Source organism: Epinephelus lanceolatus, chromosome 9 (assembly GCF_041903045.1).
Source record: "Epinephelus lanceolatus isolate andai-2023 chromosome 9, ASM4190304v1, whole genome shotgun sequence".
Lineage (NCBI taxonomy): Eukaryota > Metazoa > Chordata > Actinopteri > Perciformes > Serranidae > Epinephelus > Epinephelus lanceolatus.
Window position 1 is genome coordinate 15,031,729 of NC_135742.1, and position 23,074 is coordinate 15,054,802.

Below are 23,074 nucleotides of genomic sequence, written 5' to 3' on the forward strand. Positions count from 1 at the left end.
AGTAAAGAAAATAAATCAAACATGCTTAAAGTGACGGTTCGCTGTGGGACCGGTTCACATTAAAGGCATGTGTCAGATTCTCAGATCAGGGTTCAGAGGCTGAAGAGTCTAAAATTGTGCAGATATACCCTCAGTACTTAGTGTTCTTTCCACTAAGACTGTAATGTCCTCCGTAGGTGCCTCAGAGCGATGTAGCGGTGCCATGATACTGACAGACTCCCAAGATCTGCAGGATTTCTCTCGAGGCCAAGGAGCAAATTCTTTGTAAACGTAACTGTGCCTCTGTTTTTTATTCTAAACGCAATATAACTGAGATTTGCAGGGTCTGGAGACGGTCTCATCTCCCTCGCTGCTCTACAGCTTTAGCATTTAGTGTATCTTTATAGATCTATCTCCCCGAATTGCATTTCAAAGTACAAAACAATAGGCAATAGAACAGACAAATGTGCTTCTGATCCCTCCCTACAGGCTGTGGCTCTAGCTGGGTTTTTACCCTATTCTCAAAAACAAAAACATAATTACAATAAAGGCAATGAAAAGTCAAATACCGGAAATTTATACACGTCAGCGGAGATTTGATTTCACACAGTACCAGTTGCCAGAAAGGAAAAATGAATCAAGGCGAAACACATGGAAAGATTCCCGTTTAGCATGTGATGTCAGTGAGTTTCTCTGAAGCAAAGTTGTTTTTCCACACTTGTCTATGAACACATCAGGTGTTGTTTTTGTTGTATTCAGATTAGTAAGCTGTTACAGTGCAGAGTTTAATTCAGTATGTATGGGATCACATTTGCATTTTTTATTTGAGTCGCATTAAAGTTAGGAACAAGATGAGAATTGTTGAGAATACGGTGAAGAGTGTCTGCAAAGATGAACTTTAAGGACAGTTATACAATTATCTGACAGTCTTATTGTATTGTGTGTGCACCTTTGAGGCACCTTGTAACCATAACAGACACTACAGAAATAAATTTAACTCACTGACAAGATTATTAAAGGACGTCACAGAAACAAAACACCCCTATTTAGTCAAATTAGAAGTAACTGTTGAATTATCCATCTGGTTTTATTTATATTATTATTATTTATTATATTATTATCTGTCACAGAACTATGATTTCTACTGACGAAGTTCGAGTTGGCTGGCATTATGTTCTTTTCCTGTAAAGCCGTGATGGCATTGTTGCTCATGCAAACTACGCTGATTGCTCTATTTGAACTTCTGCTGCCTGCCAGCATAAGATGCATCACTTCCTGTGTGTCATGATTTTATTTTCTTGATAATGACCTGCTTAACCTCAAAAAGCCAGAGGTGTAAATGTCAGAATGTTACTGAAGCTTTTCAATTAATCCAATATGAGTGGCAGAATCTCTTAATATTTAAAGGTTTTAATTTAAGTGTAACATGTGAATTGAATTCACACTCAGTTTAGTTTTGGTTAGTTACATTTTGTCATGTGCTCCTGAGCTTGCTTAATCCAGATCCCTGTGGCAGCAGGTGGATCCAGCACTATGCAATCTGTTGTCTGCTCAACATACTGTATCACATTAGCAACTGTGGAAATTCACCTTATTCATGTCATGTGTCTCTGATTTTACTTGGCCTCATTGTGAGTATATCGGGCCCTCCCTTTTGGTACACTATCATTAAGCAGATGTTTCACGAAAGAAAAGCACCTCACTTCGAGTTACTTCAGCTCAAATCCATATGTGGCCTATGAGGGAATCAAACGCACAACTCACAAACAACCAAACTGACCTATGGGAACCATGTGTGTGTCTGTCTGCGTTCCCTGGGGCCCGCTCTGTGTGTGCTGGGTCAGAGGAGGCCGAGGCTTTAATAAAGGAACAGGCCTGGTGCAGGGATGCCAGTCTGACTGCCTGAGGACATTCAACGTGATGAGGTCCAGATGAGAGCCACCAGACCGGACTTCTTCCTCCAAACCAACAGCCAGTCGGTGCACAGATTACCTTCCACTGCCTTCTTCGTCCTCCAGCCTCTCTTTGGGTTTACACTGGGATTTGAGGGGTAAGCCGCCAGATTAAAGTAACATTCTCCTTTTAATGGTACTTTAAAGCTTTTCATAGATCACAGGAAAACGTGTTATCTCATGTTCTAAAGTCATAACATGCAAACATGTGCTCGGTGCGCACTGGAGGCCTCTTTTTTTTCTGTTAGTCATCAAATGTAAATATTTAATATGTTCCTGGCCGGTGTGTTGGGGGGTGTCTGGTAACCTACAAGATGAGGTTGCTGTTTCCTGCTTTACAGTGATCAATAGATGTTTGTCATGTTATCTTCCTCGTCCTGAACAGGCACTTACATCATCCTCCTCTGCTGAGTGTCAGTTTCAGCAGGGCAGAGGAATTTACTTACAGGTCAGACACTGGATCAACTGGTCCACAGTGAACTGTCCTCTGTCTTCCTCAGGGCGATATGAGGTGACGATGCAGTCAATTTTACAACCAAATGTTTAACCATGGTGAGGATAATTATGCAATATGATAATTTATACGGTGAGAGAATATATTCTATATACCTCTAATTAGGGATTTTGCCATTTTTTATGCCTTGGCAGATGTCTGTTTATAATCGGATGGGCTTTGCAGAAAAGTTGCAAATCATTGGGCAGGATGGCTTTATGGCAATATTGGATTTCTATGATTGAGTGCCATGTGATCTTAGGTCTATAATTTCTCAATAACCCTTTAAATATACATATGTTACTTGACAGAATAATTGTATGTATCATCCCAGGACAGTTTTCCCTCAGAACCCCCTCATAATGTTTAAAATAAATGCTGAATGGCCTTAGCTAATTTGTATATTGATCCATAAACTTGCAACATATGGACAATAGAAAAACAAATGCAACTGGTTTTCCTCTTCAGCATTATAGAAGCTACATAATGATGGTTGTTCAGTTCAAAAACAATGATGCTACATATACAACAAAATTGCGGGGGCTACATTTAAGGTGTAGGTACAGATGAGTTTGCATGGCAAACAACATTTATGCAACAAGACTGTTGTGTAACAGACACCAAGACAATATGTAACACACAATGTAAAATAAGTAGCTGTTTTTCAGTGGCAGCCATTTTGGAGAATATCTTTAGTCAAGGACTAATCTGAATCTAAGTTTCCTAAAAAAGAAATATATTGTGAAGCCAGTTTCTATTTGAAAAATAAGCAAGCATAACCAAGCGGCACAACACAACATGAAAGCTCTAAATATGGTCAAAATGTCATATTCATATTTCAGTTTATAAATGAACAAGTGCTGTCAATGTATTTGAATTACTGAAGGGATCCTCTTAATTGTATTTATTTTTTCACTCCCTTTTTCTAATTCCTTCTTTTTTGTGTGTCACATGTATTATTAGACTGTATTGAATTTAAATATATAGTTATATATAATTTTTATTATGCTATGATATATATAGATATTGTGTATCGTGATATAAAATAATAAGTGTGGTAGAGGATTGTATCCACCCCTAATATAGTAATAATACACACCAAACACCCTGATGCATGTGACACCTGGCATAAGAACAATGTGCTATAATTAGAACTATACATCTTTTAATAATAAAATATCATCATATGTGATGATCAGGTGAACTAGATGGGATGATATCGATTATAAAAAGCTTATTTGCCTGCTCTTCCTCCATGCATCCAAAAGTCCAATATTTATTAAACATTAGCTCTGAGTTCAACTTGCACCACAGCAACTTGAAAGTCTTGCAAGTCCAAATTGTAAACGAAAAATTGTACTTTGTACGTAAATTAGTACTTTATAGTCAGAAATAACAAAATAGCCACTCAGACAAAAGCTAGATTCATAATACTTGTTTTGAAAACTACTCAGAACACTCAGTGCTGCAGCAACAGAGCACACACACCGGAAAGCTTAAGTTACATTTGGTATTTACCACTTATGTGCCAGTCGGGCATGCTCTAACCATTATTAAAATATGCCCTAATCCTTTGGAGGGAACATCTGTTTGCTACTGTTGGCCATTGTGCAGAGAAAAGTCTGGAAAATCTACAAACGATGAAGTAAACAGTCGACTATTGAATCCAAAACCACAATTGTTTGGCTTTAGAACACTTGCATTGTGTTGCACAAGCTGTTAAAAGTAATTTTATGGCCATTTTTGCCCTTTTTTAGAGAACAACCGGTCATCAGCCACTTATGTTGTTGTTGTTTACAGCTGAGACTGAGCTGTGCCAGGATAAGTCACTGTTTGTTACACTGACATCCACACTTGATGTTTTGACGAGTAAAGATGACTATTTTTCATGCTTTCATCCACATCTACTAATTGGCTTATCGTTAGCCTGCTTTACTCTCTGCCTTCTGTTGATTATCCAGAATTTTGTTAGGAAATATATAAAGATGTCTACAACACTGACTTTTTAAAATCACACATAAGCTATGAAAGAAAACTGCCAAGAAAACCAAAGCCAAAAAGTCAGAATCTGATATTTTCATGCGTTTCCTGATTTTGAGCTCCGTCGCCTGTTTCCATTGTGCAACTCTACAAATTAAGCAACACACAATGATGTAACAGAATGACAGACGTGGTTAGGTAATACAACTGGATGGTGTTTGCTTCGTCATGATAACACACACACACACACACACACACACACACACACACACACACACACACACATGCACACACGCTGCTGTTTTTTAGGACATCCTGCTCCACATTGAGCCGGGATTGTGTTACTCCTTCCATTACTGCTGACTAACTCTTGGTCTCTGGCTTGAATGATAGCAGCAGGGTGCACGGAGCAGGGCAGCGTCCGTCCGTGTCAAGTTATCTGGCACAGAGGAGCCTGGGAAATCTGGGCCAGCTGAACTCGATCCCTGAAACAGAGCCTGGTGCTGCTGATTCTGGTGTTACACATCCAGCAGCATCTGGCACTCTCAGGCGAGAATGACCTTGTTGACATGGAAGGTCATAAAGCAGAAGACCATGACGCAAAGACGGGTCCGGTATGCTGGCTAACAGGAGGTGCTAACACTCTTATTTACACTGTTATCACTGTGGTATTCTGTGGCTTCAAAGCAGGATGATGGGTTTTAAAAATGTTGGATGGAAATACTCGAACATGCATCTCACAAACACATTAAAGATACTCAAAGAAAATTTTATTTCATGTCTCAGTTACAAAGCAACAATCTTTTATCATCACATCTATTGATGGAGACGTGAAGTACAAATCAGTCAAGGTGATGTGCCATGTGCGCACACAATGCCTGTACAACATCATACAAACACAGCAGCCATCTTTACAGGGACCTGAGAGGGATGACCTGCAACACCTCTTTCTCGTTGGTCAATCTCACACCAGAGGAGGAGCACCACAGGTTCAACCGCAGAACTGTGCAGGTTCTGCAGCCGATTTAATTATCACTAACAATCGTTTAAAAAAAAAAAGACTAAAGCAGGAACTTGTACCCAGGAAAATGTAAACACACAGTGCCAGCTCTGAGAGGAAAACCACAATTCACGCAGAAACAAAAGCAAAATATATGAGTAAAAAAAAAACACAGATTATAATTACTATTAACAATTTTATAGAGGTCACAAAAATCTTTATTTACATTTCTGTTTTTACCAGTTCACTCTGAAATAAAAATATAACTGGTAACTTGACTGTGGATCGGTGAATCATCAGCACCACGGTTATAAAAGCACCGGAAAGATATGTACCGTAGGTCATTACTGATTTTTGTTACTGAATAAAAGTGGTGAATACTGTACCTTGTGTTATTAATTCATCATAACTGTGTAGGAGTGTCTCTTGCACTGGATTGAGCTTTTGTATCTCGGAATTGTGCTTACTGATTACTTTTTAAATTAGTTATTTGACTTGGTATAGTCTGTTTCAACTGCATTACTGTATTTTGCACCAGTTAAACACATTCGTTTTATGTCCTTAAACATCATAAAACTTGCCTGTTAATAAATTCTTAATTATTTTAATAACAAAATAACTATTTTAATTCTGATAAGCATTTCTCCACACCTCCACATGGCTCAACAAACATTTAAAGAATACTTAATCCCCCAAATTTGACAATTTTTTTTATCAACTTCTCACCCCGTGGTAAGTTGAATTGGGTTGAAAACTTTGTTTGAGAAAAATTGAGATATTTCTTGAAAAATTTAAGTCACAGGGGTCGGTGTTTAACAACAGCTAAATTGTCTCTTGCATGTGCTTGGGCCGTTTATGGTACATTGTTTTTAATAGTAACAATTTAGCGAAAATGCATGTGTTTAGGAAGTACTGAACATAAATGAGACTTGGATTACACTGCACAAGTTGTATGAGAGTGATGTTTTGCTATGTTCTTAAACATATACCCCATGACTTAAATTAATCAAGAATTTTCTAAGTTTTGGACTCTATGTTTACCATGGAGGCGTGCAAGAAAAACAAAGTTTTCTTCACAAATTCAATGTAAAATGGAGTGACTAAATGATATATAAATGGATGTTTCTGAGGTCAAGTATTCCTTTAAGCTCTTACATTTGTAGCAGTCTGCATGTGTATTTATTAACGGTGTTCTGGATGCTCTTTTGCTCAGTTTTTTTCAATGTTTCTAGCAAAATTTTCATTGTAAAAAGTTACAAAGACCTAAAAAAGTTTAAAATATACATATATATATACTGGAAATATAATTTTGGTCGACCCAGGTTTCTTGTGCTGATTAAGATGTGCTTGTTGTGGTCAAAAGCACTTTGGTTTGGACGTGTCAGTCTGTGGATGGCTTTGTGTTGCATGAGGATACAGTAAGTATTACTGTAGTTGTGGATGTGTCCATTGTAATATGAGTGTGTGACCCTGGCTATGACCCACAGGTGACACAACACTGTCTTTGGACCGACCTGAGAGAGCAGCGACCCAACAGCTTCAGCTTGTCACAGAAGCGAGAGGACATGGTGTTCTTCCTGCAAACTGGACCTGCAGAGGGAGGAACACAACAGGGGGTCAAAAACCATTAAACTATGCAATATGTGGTAATATTAATAATGTATTATGTAAGGTTAAGTTTGTTTGGAGTGATTTTAACAAAGAGGTTTGCACAAATCGCTCCGCACAGCCAGAAAGACAGACAGACAGACAGACTGGGCGCTGTTTACAAACCTGTGTTGGTCTTGCATTCCTGCATATTGCACTTCCTGAGTGTTTCTGGTTTGGAAATCTTCTCACAGAGGCTGTTTGGCATTACAGCCAAATCCTGCTCAGTTACACAGTTAACTTCACGCTGCTGCTGACCCCCACCACAACTCACAGAGCACTGCAAAGTAACACACAGAGTGATAATTTAGTCCGCTTCTACGACTACTGCAACTGCCAGCTTTTTTTTTTATTGCAAACATTTAGAAATGCCCTCAATGCCTCGAGGAAATCTCAATCATGTGTGACTGACCTCCTCCCAGTCCTCAGCCTTCCAGTGACTGCAGGGCTTTAAACTGCACAGCTCTGTGCCGTTTGGCCTCAGTGCGGTGCTACAGCGATTAGGCACGGGGCAGTACACCAGCCGCTCCCTGACACCTTCACCACAGCTGCCAGAGCACTGAGGAAAACACAAACATTTAAGGAAGGCATCTTCTTTTTACTGTGATTGGAACAAATTCTCCTTGCAAACACACTTGTATTTGTATAATGTTGGGCTTGAATGTGACAACTTTCATTACTTTGTGGAGTTGGGTGTGGCTACATATCCTCAGTCCCTAATGTATTAAAGTAGAGAGGCTACATCTTGTGACAGAGCTGCAATAACTGTGGTCTCTGGTGGAAAATGGGATGAAAATGAAACTATCTGCATGGCTAGATATCACTTGGGGTAAAACAAATGAACATGTATATCCATATAAACATGTATAACTCCTTGTAGCTATTAAAAATATGCCAAACATGTAATATATAAAGATTTAGTGTGTATAAGGCTCCTACCGGTCCCCATGGTGATGTACTCCAGCTCATACAGGGCTTGTGGGGGCACGTCAAGGTGCTGAGGGGTCTGCTGGACACAGCTTGACAGTGGAAAGGTCGAAGGGGGCGTTTACTCTGCGAATCGACACACTGGACATCACGGTACCTCCTTCCCACCACCGCACAGTTATCTGGACACTGTGGAGGAAATCACAGTGAAATAAACAGCTCGGAAAAACACGACAAGTGAGAACTGCAACAGAAACAAACCCACCTGGTCAGATGGAAAAGTAAAGGATAATAAGTGGAATTATAATTAAGTATTAAGAGTAATTATCAGATTCGGTGACAGGAGGAAATCTAAGGTTACTCACCTTGCTCCAGCTGCCACTTTGCCAGGTGGCACAGGGCTGCAGGTGACACGTGCGTGCAGGCTCAGGTCTCTTTATGTTGGCACAGTCCTCATCCTTCTGGGAGCTGCACACCACTGTCCTCCATATTGCTCCAATTCCACATGTTGTTGAACACTGGGGAGGAAGGGCATTTTCTCATTAAAATTCTACCTGGATTATGTGTGCACTGACAAACTGATTAAAGAGACATGTGAGGCAATGACACTGTAACTGGCAATCTAAAAATCAACAACCAGAAACTCTTTAAGGACTACACCTGTAACTATTCTCTAAATTATACCTCACTCGATTTCCTACTATCAAGAAGCTACTGGAAATAACTTTTCAATAGAACATTGACATTAATATGCATCTAGCTAATCAAACATCAAACAGTTATACTTTTACGTCACATTATGCAGCTGCAAGAAGAGACTCTCCTTTTTGCTGCCAAATAGCTGACATTGACAAAGAAATGATCAAATTAACACAAACCTTTACCAACATCCATGTTTGCTCATTGTTTGTCTTCTGTCTTTTATGGTAACATCATGCTTTTTAGAAAGTTCAAATTAATACCTAGGTGTCAAAGCTTCACTGAAGCATTAGCGACTTAATTTCCATGCAAGAAAAATTAATTTAAAAAAAGAGAGAGTAAAGCCGACAAAACTTCACTGTGATAAATTACATAAAGTTCAAGTTGCTGCAGGACAATTTTCAAGGCATTCATATCTTAACAGTCATAGTATGTCTGTTAGGAAAGATCTTTTAAAGTTATAGTATGCCTTGGAAAACTGCCAGCAATAATGTCAAGCCTGCACTTAAATTGGCAAACTCACTGAGGTGAGGTTTTGCCCTAATGACCAAACGAGCAATGAAGTTGCACGAAGCATGGAAAGGCATCTTTTGTGCATGATCTAAGTTGCCTAGCTGCAAGAAAGTAATTGAGGATTGCCGGATTAAATTTCTTCATATTTCTACTGGCGGCATAATGGTGTGGTGGTTAGCACCGTTGCCTCACAGCAAGAGGGTTCCTGGTACAATCCCAGGAGGGAGCCCTTCTGCGTGGAGTTTGAATGTTCTCCCCGTGTAAGCATGGGTTTTCCCCGGGTACTCCGGCACCCTCCCACAGTCCAAAGACATGAAGGTTGGGGATAGGTTTATCGGTGACTCTAAATTGTCCATAGGTGTAAATGTGAGTGTGAATGGTTGTCTCTATGTGTCAGCCCTGCGATAGTCTGGTGACCTGTCCAGGGTGTACCCTGCCTCTCACCCAATGTCAGCTGGAATAGGCTCCAGCCTCCCCATGACCCTCAAGAGGATAAGCAGTTAGAAAATGGAGGGATGGATATTTCAACTGGTAATTCATCAAATTATAATTCATCTCAGTTTCAACCGGTGTCCACTGAGCCCTTCCTTCTCAGGTAACATTAAAGTTATATTATGTAGGACTTTCCTACATAATTTCCTCCACATTGTTCAGGTGAAGTCGGGGCTTTATAAAATGGTAGCAACCAGTTGCCAGACTGTTAGCATCCAAGAGACACAGCGCTGAAAAAACACAAATATAGAGAGGTGAAACGCCACACGAGAGTGAATCTGGGGGTTGACTTTTACACTCACTTTTGCTGGCCAGCGTACATATCAGACAGTCCTGCATAGTATACTTTAAGGATCTAGTGTGTAGGATTTAGTAGCATCTAGTGGTTAAGATTGCAGGACTGAAACTATGGTGGCTGATGTGAAAACGCAAAAAAGTAAATGGCTTTGCCTATAGCCAGTGTTTGGTTTGTCCGTTCTGGGCCACTATAGAAACAACATGGCAGACTTCGTGGACAAGGACCCCCTCTGTATGTAGATATAGATGAGTGTAAGTTAATAAAAACACAAAACTGATTATACACTAAAAAAAACATAGTTATGAATATTATATTCATTTCTACCAATAGATGCCACTAAATCCTACACACTGGACCTTTAAAACTAATATACAGTAGTTCAAAGAGTTGCATGAACTAAAATACATGTCTGATATTGATTACCAGGTACATTTGTTACTTTGCAATCACAAGCTTTTGTTATATTTGGCTAAATTATCCAAGTCTCTAATGCCAGATGACGGTGTGATTTCAGTAATAACGGATGTGATTATAGGCCCAGGCTTCCTGACCGTCAGCAAGAGACAGACAAAAATGAAACAGCTAGCATCTATTGCCATTTTTTTTTTGAACCACTGAAATGACCAAAGCAAACAGCTCAATGTCCGTCCTACTCTCATTCTATTTCTATTGGTCTGTACTCACCTCGCTCCAGTTCCCTACAATCCAGAACAGGTCTATGCTGACTGGCTCTCTGGCCATCACGTTGCTCTGGTCACTGACAGAGCTGCTCACGGGACTTTGTGGTCTCTGGTTTTGGCTCTTGGAGCGACCGCCTTTGGGCCAGGAGGACGGCTTTTTAGAACGAGAGGTGGAGCTGTTTTTCCTGGGCGTCACGGCAGGCTTCTTTAGTTTAATGATCTTCACTGTGGGCTGGGGTGATGCTGCCGTGGTGAATGGTTTCCTTGCAGTTGTTGAAGGAGCTCTTGTCATAGTGAAGCCCGCTTTCGATGTGACAGAGTGGTACGCAGGAGTGGTGAGGGGAACTCTGTGTGTCCTGGGGCTGTATGGATTGGTACGTGGGGTGGTGTGGGGATTGGGGAAGGGATAGTGGTGAGTGGTCTTTGCCCATGTTTTAGTACTGGTGTGTTGGGTGGAGTAGGTGGATGCTTTGGTGGGTGGACTTGTTTGCAAAGCAGGTGTGATGAGTGGTGTCGGTGTGGTTGATTTAAGAGGATTTTTGAGTGATGCAGATGTGGTAACATCCAGGTCAATGATCCCCTCCTCCTCCTCTGTTGTCCTATCCTCAACAACATAATCATATCCTGGAGTATACATCACCACATTTGGCGTACTTCCCTCCTCTCCCTCGTCACTCTCCTCTACCTTTTCCTTTTCCACGCCAGTTACTTTACTGTCCTTTTCAGCAGATTTGGCTTTAGGTGGGGAAACTTTCCCTTTCTTATCCTTATTGTTCTTCACTTTAACATCAAACTCATAATCATCTGTGTCTATGATTTCAGGGATTGTTGTTTTAGGGGTTGAAAGGGATGTTGTGGAAGGGATTAAAGCAGTTGTAGTTGCTGTGGTGGTTGTTTTCCTCTTTACAGTGACAGTGGCAGCTGTGGGTGCAGCTGTGGCCGTGGTGCTTGAGGGAGCCCAGGTAGGTGCAGATGTAGGATGCTTGGTGGGGCGGCTCTTGGGTGGGAAGATGCGGCGGTATTTAGGTGGAGGCCCCGGTCGTCGCCGGAGACTAGAGTTAGGGCAGCTCTGCAAGGCACACAGCGATCTGGATCGAGGTTTGGTTGAGAGGTCACAGGTCTTCTTGGGTGATAGTGCACATGTGACTGTACGTGAGCGAACACCTCCTCCACATGTGACTGGGCACTGCAAAGGAGGAAGGGCATGAATAATACATTTACTGGGGAAAAAGTCTGTGATCTGGAGGACCAAAGTCAGAGAGATAAAAGCTACAGAGACACAAGACAACAGAATAATAACAGAGTAAAATAGAAAAAACAAGCATACCTCTTCCCAGTTGCCGACAGCCCAGTCCTGTCCACAGGGGACATCTCTGTTACATGGCACCACAGGTTTGGGTTTAAGGAGATGCTTGCACTCGACAGGATGGAGCACCCTTTCCTCACCTGACACTGTTCGAACACAGAGCACGGTTCGTTTCCGTACCCCGTCTGATCCACAGGTGGCCGTACACTGCTGCCAGCCACCCACCCACCACCTGAGGACGAGCGGACAGACAGAAAAAGAGGGTGAAGAATGAGACTGCTGATAAAAGTGATTTGATGGCACTGAAAAAAATAAATGGGGAACACATGGCAAGCAGACGACTATTATCATCTTCTAACAGCAAACAGGTCTGGGTATCGTTTGAAAATGATACTACTGCCAATACATTACTGGAGTTTTGGTGCTGAAAACCAAAAATAAGTTTGTGAATACCTTGCTTTAAGGAAAACACATGTTTTAGACAAAACCCTTTTTAAATTTGCCAAAGCAAGCCAAACTAACTGAAAGATCTTTGCCTCAATAAAATACAGTTTACAGCTTGCAAAATATCATATACTATATATATCAAAGGTCCAGTGTGAAGGATTTAGTGGCATCTAGAGATGAGGTTGCAGATTGCAACCAACTGAAACTTCTCTCGCGTGCCAAGCGCGTAGGAGAACTATGGTGGATGACGTGAAAACATAAATGGCCCCATCTGGAGCCAGTGTTTGATTTGTTACTAGAACGCTACTCTAGAACAAAATGGTGGGCTCAGTAAAATCTGCTCCGTATGAAGATACACAGTAAACAGCTCATTCTAAAGTAATGAAAGCACAGCAGCTCTTAGTTTCAGGTGATTATGCACAAATGGAAACATACTTTATCCAGACCACTGGCCCAGAAAAACATCTACAAGAAATCCGTCCTTCCCTGTGACCACTGTGGCCCTCAGACTGATTTTAAACAGCTTGCAGCTTGACATTCAAAATATACAATATGACTGATACAATATTGGTTAATGAAGCAAGATCACTTCGTATTTTTTCAAATCACTTCACAATGGCTGGACTATCATACAGTTTGTAGACATGCACCAAGTATGAACCACACAGACTGAACCAAAGCAAAGAAGCGAAAAGTTGGGAGCGAGGGCCGCCACTTTCAGGACCAGTGGAAAGTTAAATACTTTTTCACTGAAAGATGAAATAGTTGTGTTTGTCTTCATTGTTTGAGGGTTTTTTTTATATAACCCATATGATACCCCAGGTATTTTGACATTATGTATTTTGGCTCCATTCACCCCTCCCTAAATCCTACACACTGGACCTTTAAATATACACAATATGAAATATATTAAATCCAGAACTTTGTCATCAAAGAATGAGTAAACAAGACTATAAAACCTGACCAGGCCATTGATGCCAACTTTCTGTACTTGACAGTTTTATCATGTTGTACGAACACATTTTAGTCATTACCAAAAAATGTATTGAGGCTCCATACCCAGTCCAAAAGATGAAAATATCAGTGACTAAATAATCAGCTTCATCAGCTGAAGTTCTTCTATTTGTCATTTCAATGAAAGCCAGAGACATCACACTTTCAACTTACTGAAAAATCTAAATTAGGCAGTGAAATGGCTTACTTTTACTTTCAAATCAGCCATTACATTCTATAAGCATCTACAGGAGATAGCGAAACAGCCTGATGACTCCCCAATATTATCAGTGGAATGATCATCAAGAAATATTTTTAAAACTACAACCACAGTTCAATATGTTTTGAGGTCGTAATAGTGCTGACAGGGAAAGATAAGAGTTAAAGAGCATTTTGGGGACCTTGCAGGACAATCCATATTCTTGCATTTTCGGTGCCTGTCTTCTGGACGGCTGGCCGGGTCACACAGAGACTCATCGACGACACCCATGTCCATCTCAAAGCACCGAACAGGCTGGTGCTGCTCACCTGAAACAACCAGGGAGTCAGAAAGCAGATGGCCAAGTTGTAACTAAAATATCACTGAATATCCATATTTTTTTATAGGATGAGAACACCAACCTAAGCCACAGGTGGTGCTGCAGTCCGTCCACGCCCCATGTCTCCACCTGTAAATGGGTTCGATGACCTCATTTCCTGTCTCTTTGGTCTTCCTGATGATGTACTCGTACTTTATACCCGGGTTCCTCTCCTGAAAGAGCAACTGGACAACCACATGAATTATTACACAGAGTAAAAAGACTTCCAGATTCCAGTATTCAGTGTCTTTGAAATATCTGATTATTGCTATTATCCTTCAGCCAGGAATGATTCGGAAAACATGGCAAGTTTTTATGCTCTGATTGGCTGAGATCACTCTACATAGACAGTGAGATAAGATGCAAAATGCTCGATATTTTAGAATACTGAAACATTTTTAAAAAATAAAGAACGTCCATTCCTTTCAAATATATTTTGCCTTTGTATTATGATGGCCTACCTGCAGTACAATTGGCTCTTTGGTGGGTCCAGGAGCGGTAAGGTTCTCCAGGTTCCCACTGCGTTCGTAGTAGAATGTCGTCCCACCGGCCTCATACTCCCCGTTCCACTGGATGATGAAGTTGCCATTGAGAAAGTACTCCTCCTCTGACGCCTCGCTCCTCAGAGCCAGGAAGTTACCTGCCTCCTCCACTTCCTTTACCAGGATGTCCCGCGCCCCCACAGGTATCACACCCACGTCCACATACCCTGAGAGAGTCGAGAGGGGAGTCAGAGTCACAGCGAGGTAATGGATGGCCCACCATGGCTGCTGCCACACTCACATCCAGACAACCAGACAGTTTCTCTCTGATCTTTAATAGAGGGTGGGCTCAGTCTGTGGGGGCGGTTGGCATGTGTGTGTGTGAGTGTACGTGTGCGTATTCGGCGTGGGGGGCACTGCCCTGTCTCTGTTTTTTATTGTGTGTGGATGGGGGGGCTGGATGGGGGAGGACGAAAGCAGCTATGAGTAGGTCTCTGGAGTTTAATGATGTTTGTGGGAAGGTGTGTGTGTTTCTGTGTTTGTGCAAAGGAGGGGGAGGTTTGCCCTTGGTCTAAGCCTTTTGAAGTCTTACACATCTGGGCTGGTTATCTGGAAAGGATGCTGTGCGGGGCAAACACACACAGACAGAGAGGGAGAGAGGGAGAGAAAGAGGGATGTTTATTGTTTTAGAGCCTCTTTCTCTATTAAATTGTCTTTGTGGCGTGTTGATCCGGCATGTAAATTACATTTTTCCAAGCACAGTGAAATCAGCCAAAGACATGTCAGTCTTTAGACAAACGCAAACATGGGCCTGCAGGCGCACACACACATGCACACATCACACCAGCCAAGTACAGCAGGACAAACAGCTGCACAGTGTGGACAAGATGGCTGCCATGACAACACAGGAACAACACAAATGGCGTAATGCTAACGAACTGTCCTGAAATGACTTTGCGCCTGTAGACATAAACTTCAATTTCGTGCTTTTTCACACTCCTCTGGTGGGAACATCAAAGCCTCTCCCCATTAATAGGTTATCTGTTTTGTGTTACTACAGTTTTATAATTGGATCAATTCTTATGTCTAGATAATTCGATTTGTTTCCAGCTGCTCGAATATCCCTTGTGTTACACTCACCAAAGCCTTCTTCTTCATCAAACGTCTTGTGGACCGTCTCACAGCTTGTGCCATCGCCCAAACAGACTCCACAACGATCCTCCACAGCGTTTGAGTCGATGCCATAGTCACAGCCTACCGCCTACAGACAAAACACACGCACAAACACATAAATATACAACGTTGGACACATTACAGAGTCACGTAAGATGGAAGTTTGTACCAAAAACCTCCTCCCTCCATTATACTATCGTTACACTGCAGCTTGTCTCATATCCTGCTCCACTATAACCCCCCTGTCTCTTTTAGTCTCTTACCCAGCCACACTACCTTGCACACTCCGTTGACGCAGATGTTTCTGGACTTGTTGTTCATGAAACACGGCGTCCCGTCTGTCACAGCGTCGAGCATCTTCTCCGAAAAGTACTCAACGACTGGTCGACAGTGCAGCTCGCAGGGGTTCACTAAAGATGGTTGAGGGTTGGGGAAAAGAGGAACGTAATTAAGTTTAATTCCAATAAAATGCCGACTGTGAGTCAGCGTTTGTGCCCAACTATCAGGAACAGATGATGAAGCATACTTCTCATGGATGATGAGACATTTTTGGATCTTTTCTCACAAACGTGGCACAAAGTTCAAAAAGAATGCCTGCAGACTTTTGCAAGGACACGACTGAGCTGTGGTGAAACATTGGGCCTCCTGTAGGAAGTGATATGTAAACAGATTTTCTCTTATTTTTGTTTGTATCCACGATTTGTTGTTATTTTGTTAGTAGCCACAGATTTTTGGGATTCACCAATGTTTTCATATTTTCACTCCTTTCTTAGGTAAGAGAGCATTTTTCAAGTGGTTGAAAGCACTCTTACCAAGATGTGTTTGATGAGACCAATGAACGGCTGCTGAACCACTTCAGAAAACTAAACTAAACAGAAAACTAAAACATTTTCTTTAAATCATGGTTACTGTGCGTCGCTCTGCTGTCCAGTGGTGGAATGTAACATAGTAAATTCACTCAAGGACTCTACTTAAGTACAAATCTGAGGTACTTTTACCTTCTTTGAGTCTTTTAATATCTACTCCTCTACACTTCAAAGGGACATATTGTACTTTTTACTTTACTGCAATTATTTGATATCATCAAAATATACAACTGAAATGATTAGTGGATTGACTAGAAAATTAATTTGCAGCTCTCTTGAGAGGTATTCATTTTTAATGCAACAACACTTGGTTCCAGCTTCTTAAAAATGAGGACTTACTGCTTTTTATTTTATTTTTTTCATCCGATTGATTTTAATTTTTCTGCATTGAGTACTTTAACTTAATACTTAAATACATTTTCCTGATTGTGTTTACATACTTTCAATGTAGGGCTTTTACATGTAACAGAGTAATTTTGCATTGTGGTATTGGTACTTTTACTTATGAAAAGGATCTGAATACTTCCTCCACCACTGCTGCTGACACACCTCTTACAGCATCACGAACATTTTGCCATTGCTTTTGATTTAGTTTTTAATTTTCCAGAAATGCCAGAACATTAACTCCGGAAAATCCCATTTACTTAAAGTCTATTATACGGTACATTGATTCCTCTTCTTACAGCGTTTTTGGTGGCATCTTCCAGTTCATGGGCATGTGTCCGAGTCTTTCCACGTGATACAGCTGCCCTTATATAGTGTTTAGGGGGTGTTATCTATGCCAGTGGTTCCCAACTGGTGGGTCACGGTCCAAAAGTGGGTCCTGGGTCCACTCTGAATGGACCTAAAATGATCCGTAAGTGTCAAGTTTGTAAAAAACACACTTTATTTTGAAGCAAAGTGGATTTCTGGTACAGAGCCTTTATTTTGAAATTGTGTTTCCTGCAGCAGAGTGAGTGACTAACAGACAGCTACTTGACAGAGACAGAAAAGTAGCTCAGCTACATGGCTAAATGCAAAGTATGACACTGACTATATCAAAATCTGTGGACCTTGAACCAATGACTAAGGAAAGGTCTGGAGCCTGTACCGGGACCAGTTGGGAACCACTGATCTGTGCTAAGAGGTTACTTGTGATCAAGAGGAATTTATCATTGAGCACACCCGGGTAAGAGCAGATTTGGATGGTTAAGAATGTTTGGTGCAACTGGAATTGATTTCTTATTACTCTTACTTTTTCTCTTAGCACAAAATTAAGAGAAAATATCAGAGAAATTTAAGTGTTGCTGCATGAGGCCCTCTGTATAACCCTGCCAAGACACATTTGATGGCATAGCTGCATCACTGACCACTTTCTAGTGTAAATGCTGTCCCCTGCTGGGTGACATATGCAATCACAGCCACAGATCTTTTATGATTTGAGGAGAGAACAGAAGGGCTACCAGCATACCAGTGTCTGTAGTATCTAATTGTACATCTGAGGCTTTGGTCACTTACCTGGGTTAGCCACAGGAATCCACTGGTAGAGCTCGTTGTGGTATGGCACGGTGTCAAACTCACTGCACAGCATCTCCCGAAAAGTTGGTTTATTCTTCAGACAGGGTTTTGTGTTACAGGTGCGATAACGCTTTCTTTCCCCAGTGCAATACTTTCCCCCAAACTCTGGTCTGTGGAAATCACAGCAGCAAGCTTTGAATCAGTCACGTGATCAGTTTCAGGATGTCATCTGTTGTGTAAGACATGCCAGTGGACTGCAAGACAGGTTTAATCTAAAGTCAGCTCTTACTTGGGGTTGTTACACTCCCTCTCTGCTGACTGAACTCCAGTCCCACAGGTCCTGGAGCAGTGAGACCAGGTACTCCACTGTCCCCAGCCTCCATTCACAGTCTCTGGGAGTTTACCCACAATCACACACTCTCCTGAGATACACCACTGTAGGAGAAAGTAACACAAATAACATCAGTAACATGACACATTTCATACTCAAGGCTCTGCGTCAGTGACACCCACATATCCATAGTGCTAACCATCTCCATCCCCAGGCTAATGAAACCCACACCCTAACGAGACAAAGCAACTGGCACCACCCACCTTCTCCGGTCCACATCGAGTGCCATCTATAGGCGAGTCCAGTTTGGAGCGACAGGAGCCGTTCACTGAACACCACAGGATCTGGCAAACGTTCTGAAGAAAGAGATGTAATCCCAAAAGACATAAGAAAAGGGTGTTCTGAAAGATTTCTGACATTTTTGGTTGGTGATTCAATACACAATACTCACATCAACCTCATGGCAGAAGGTAGCATTTGGGCCGTACTGAAGCTGGCACTGGTGGTGGGTGGTGTAGCGGACACCAAGGCGAGCCAGCGGGGTGGTTAGGTCCCTCTTGGACGGGCGGTCATCCAGACAGAAACCCCAGCCACGACTAAGACAGAAACAAAGATGTGACAATGAATGTGTGACCTTTGAAAATGATGAAAAGGAGAATGTGGCACAAGGTGTGGCGCTGAGACACCTGCGAGAGAAAACTTGAGAAAACAGAGAATGACTTCAGCAGGGAGATGCTTGTTTGAAAGAAATACCTATTTTTGGCATGCTTTAAACACTTAGCTAAATATCAAAAAACATATAAAAACTTCAATATTTACTTATTTTTTACTCGACTAAATTTATGATTTAATTGCACAATTCAAATCAATAAACATATAATCATCACTGATCATTTATTTTTATGTTTTTCTCAATGTAGTCTTAAAGATAATGGCCTTTTTTTTTTTGGCCATTTGTACTCAAGATGGTTTGTGTATTTGCCATATGCACTCAGGTGATGTCATGATGCTCTGAGGATGAGAAACAATGGTATCAGGAATAGGGTGGTACATAATGCATTCTGAGCTCAAGAAACAATGATGACAAGAGTAAGGTAAGGGCATAATGACAGGAGGGCTCTGCCAGCTTGGCCCACGACAAGAGGGGAACGTCAACAGCATAAAAGTGAATGTAATATTAAGATATTTCAGTTGGCTCCCGGGACCAGCTCAGTTTTTGTGTGTAATCTTAACCTAACAGGTAACGCTTACGCCTAACTGTAACTTGAAACAGAGATGACTTTTATTTTTGTGATCACTGATTTGCTGCTGCAACTGTGACTAGACTTCCCTGCAGGTTTTCAGATGACTTCTACCTGACTGCTGATAACTGCTCAAACTGACCACCATAATGTTTTACTGTACAACTAATTGGTGCTAATGAATATTGACATTTAGATTGACTAAATGATGTCTAACAGTATAATTCTACTCAGATGGGAGGTCTGTGCTCTGGTATCAATGTAGGATCTTGCATCAATAGATGCCCAGCCCAGTACTCTACGACTGGTCGACAGGCACTAATGACGGTTGAGGGTTGAGAAAAAGACAAGCTTAATTGAGTTTCACTTCAATAAAATGCCGACCGTGAGTCTGCTTTTGTGCCCAGCTATCAGGAACAGATGATGAAGCGTACTTCACTTACTGTAGATGACGAGACAATTTAGGATCTTTTCTCACAAAAAACAAAACCTCATGAGCCCACTGAAATTACATTTATTATGTATTCTGTCTGCTTTTATATGTGTAACAAGTATTACTCAGTCTAGTTTGCCTAATTTTCCAAGCTTTGGAAATAAAACTAGCCCATACGTTCACACTCAGTCTAGTCTCGCTCACCAGACCTTTCTCAAGAAAAGAAAGCTCTGGCTGCGCCGACTCTCACTTTAAGATTGGAGAAAAAAACGCCCTGGCTTTTTTTATTTCTTTCAACCAATCACAATCGTTCTGGGCGGTGCCAGCAACGGTGCACTTGGAAAAATATTTCCAGGGGAAACAGGTTTTGGTGTAACATGCCCACAAAAATATCGCCTACAGGACGTGAACCATGGCAGAAAAATGGCTACATCCCCACAAGATCAAACACCGCAAAAGTTAGTAAAGGACGTTTGTCGACAATGACAACCGGAGGTGGTAGGGCGGGACTTCAGCGGGTGGCTCGTTCCGCCCAATGAGAGGCTGATCTATGCAGCAAACTTCCGCCCACTCAGACTACACTCAGTCTAACTTCTTGTTTTCATCAAACCAAATTCAGGATTTTTGTTCTGCATTCTTAAAAAAGTGAGACAGTCATGGAGCCTGCACAAGCGTGCAGTTCCACATCCTGCAAAACCACACTGATACGGATGAAATAAGTTTACAAGCAATCCCATCGTGCCAGTAAACATACTCACCATTTGCTCTTACACTTCACTGCAGCCTCCAAGCTCAGTGTTAAATTAAGTAGGGTACTGGGTGATGAGTTCAGCAAACATGAACTCTGACCTCTGACTCTGAAGCGGCTTGAGGTGAAATTGTTGTTGTCAGAGAGGAATTCTTGAATTCAGAGTTGACATGGTTTTCAATAGAAAATAATGAGAGTCAAAGCACAAATTGAGCATGACTTATTTGTGCAAGTGTGACTGCCCTCTAATGTTTCTTTAGGCTCTGTTTGCTTTTCTGGCTTTTGCTGGATTTTTTGGCTTTGACTGTGTTTGTTCAGCATATTGGCACTTAAGTTCTTCCTTGCTCTTTTAAAAACTTGGTTTGCCATGGTTTGCTACCCATGTATGTTTTTATAACATAGTTTTGTTCAAACACACACCACTCCCAATGCAGCTTTTCTGGATAATTTTCACCACCTCCATTCAAATCTGCACCAGCACGTCCACTTTATCTGCATCCAGGAAGAGTCACTGCTTGTTTGGAAATACTCCCGTTTCCACAACGATTTCACAATCCTGGCATTTCACACAGTTTGCAGACCACTTGTGTGTTCCCCCCACAAAGAAAACAGTATTTAAACTGGGTGAATCATGTTATAACTTCATGATTAATGGCTTCAGAATAGAGTATGAATGCAGCCTTACTCTAGGAAGCGTGTGATGTATTCTTTGGAGCAGGAGGACCAAGTGAGAGGCGAGCTGTCGTACATCAGCTGTCTGGACATGATGAACGGGTGCCTCCCTTCCAGCTCACAGTCATTCCCCTGACCATCGTGATGAATTCCAAAGCTGTGTTTAAAAAAACACAACACGACTCATTATCATATTATCAATACAAAAGCAAATGTTTCACAAGACTGGATGGCCTTGAGCTGTTGGATCTGCAAATTCCTGGTTATGTATCATAATCGCTGGTTAGTCCAAAGCAGTGAACTACATTATACATTATATTTGTAACACATATTGTGGTATTTAAGGTCAAATGGAGCCTAGAAGAAATTCCACCCAGACAAGCACCTTATTGATTTGCCTGTTTTTCTTCAGTCATTACTCTAAAGTCTCAACCACACTAAAAGATTCTTTAAATCTCAACAGATGTTACAAATGTAAGAAACTCCATACATAACAGCATGTGATGATAAATTTAACAGGTTTGTCTCTATAGTGTGTGAAGAACACAATACATGCTAACAGATTCCATTTACAAACAACCAGAGTCCTGTCTCTCAACAGCAAAATCTTGCGAACCTCTTGCAATCAAATCTGACTTTATGGTAAACAAAAATGGCAGACAATGGACAGAAGAACTAGCTGTTTGTTTTTGCACGAAGTTTTATAAAAAAAATCACGAAGAAAAAAGAGAGAAATATGGATCAAAACGTCATCAAGTTGGACTGTATATGTTACAGTACAAGCTGGTGGTGAGTAAAGTCTGAGTGGAAACCCATTTGAATTTGCATTAAAACCATATGAGACCTTCGGGTCCGCTGGCAACTGGCAGAGTTCCCCCCTCACAACAGGATTATCAGATCGTAAATATTGAACATGTTGAATATTTGTTTTTGAAATCAGTGTAGCCAGGATGGATTTCTAAGCAATGAATAAATGATGTAAAAAATGCCCCAAAAATCTTGGCTTTGCTGATGATTGTGGGAAGGGGGGATTGGGCCCAAACTTGGCTTGATTCTACTGTAATCTGTAGGTCTGCACCTAAATTCAAATTATCAGTTGGAGACTTGTCAGTCAACTAAGATTCTTCAAGTAAAGCAGTCAGTTTTTTGAGGGTTATTGTTGTCAGTCAGTGTAGTTTTGGGGATGTTTTGGTCACCAGATTTGGCTGCAGAGCGAGCGCTTGTCATTTTCATGCTGCGCCCAGACCCAGGGTGAATTTGAGTGAGACGGAGGCAGCTGGCCAAAGGAAAAGAGAGGCTTTGTCCAATCAGGCTCCAAATAATGATATCTTTCGTTTGATATCTAGTGTCCCCAAGAAAATGTTATTGTACATTTCCGGTCTGTTGTCAGCACAGTTTGCACGCATTAGCTCGGAGGCTAACTTGACTTGTTTACTATATTATCCGAACATCACTGTCACCCTGAACCATGCTCAAACTCTTAAACTCTATATGGAAAATAAGGCATGAAGTCAAATATTAGTATTAAACAGCCAAATTTGATTCGACTGACATAATTCAGTCTTGTACAGCTCTAGTAGTTTGTACCCAGCATAGGCCAAATGCCTCTTGGCTATTGAATATAAGGCCATTCACGTTTCCGCATTG

The 23,074-nt window shown here is 41.3% G+C and overlaps 1 protein-coding gene across 1 annotated transcript in view; it reads right to left on the bottom strand.

Annotated features, from left to right (window-relative positions):
• Positions 1–5,157: 5,157 nt before the first annotated feature.
• The window catches only part of LOC117253201 (A disintegrin and metalloproteinase with thrombospondin motifs 12), a 28,424-nt gene continuing 10,507 nt past the window's right edge, over positions 5,158–23,074 (bottom strand). The window contains exons 8-24 of the mRNA XM_033620587.2: positions 21,441–21,584; positions 18,785–18,929; positions 18,597–18,689; positions 18,292–18,437; positions 18,003–18,172; positions 15,916–16,049; positions 15,607–15,727; positions 14,446–14,693; positions 14,028–14,169; positions 13,808–13,934; positions 11,988–12,198; positions 10,665–11,846; positions 8,344–8,496; positions 7,991–8,167; positions 7,464–7,610; positions 7,178–7,331; positions 5,158–6,994 (exon numbers count right to left, since the gene is read on the bottom strand). Coding sequence (XP_033476478.2) covers positions 6,879–6,994; positions 7,178–7,331; positions 7,464–7,610; positions 7,991–8,167; positions 8,344–8,496; positions 10,665–11,846; positions 11,988–12,198; positions 13,808–13,934; positions 14,028–14,169; positions 14,446–14,693; positions 15,607–15,727; positions 15,916–16,049; positions 18,003–18,172; positions 18,292–18,437; positions 18,597–18,689; positions 18,785–18,929; positions 21,441–21,584 — 3,610 coding nt within the window. The 3' untranslated portion in view covers positions 5,158–6,878. The remainder of the gene's footprint in view (positions 6,995–7,177; positions 7,332–7,463; positions 7,611–7,990; positions 8,168–8,343; positions 8,497–10,664; positions 11,847–11,987; positions 12,199–13,807; positions 13,935–14,027; positions 14,170–14,445; positions 14,694–15,606; positions 15,728–15,915; positions 16,050–18,002; positions 18,173–18,291; positions 18,438–18,596; positions 18,690–18,784; positions 18,930–21,440; positions 21,585–23,074) is intronic.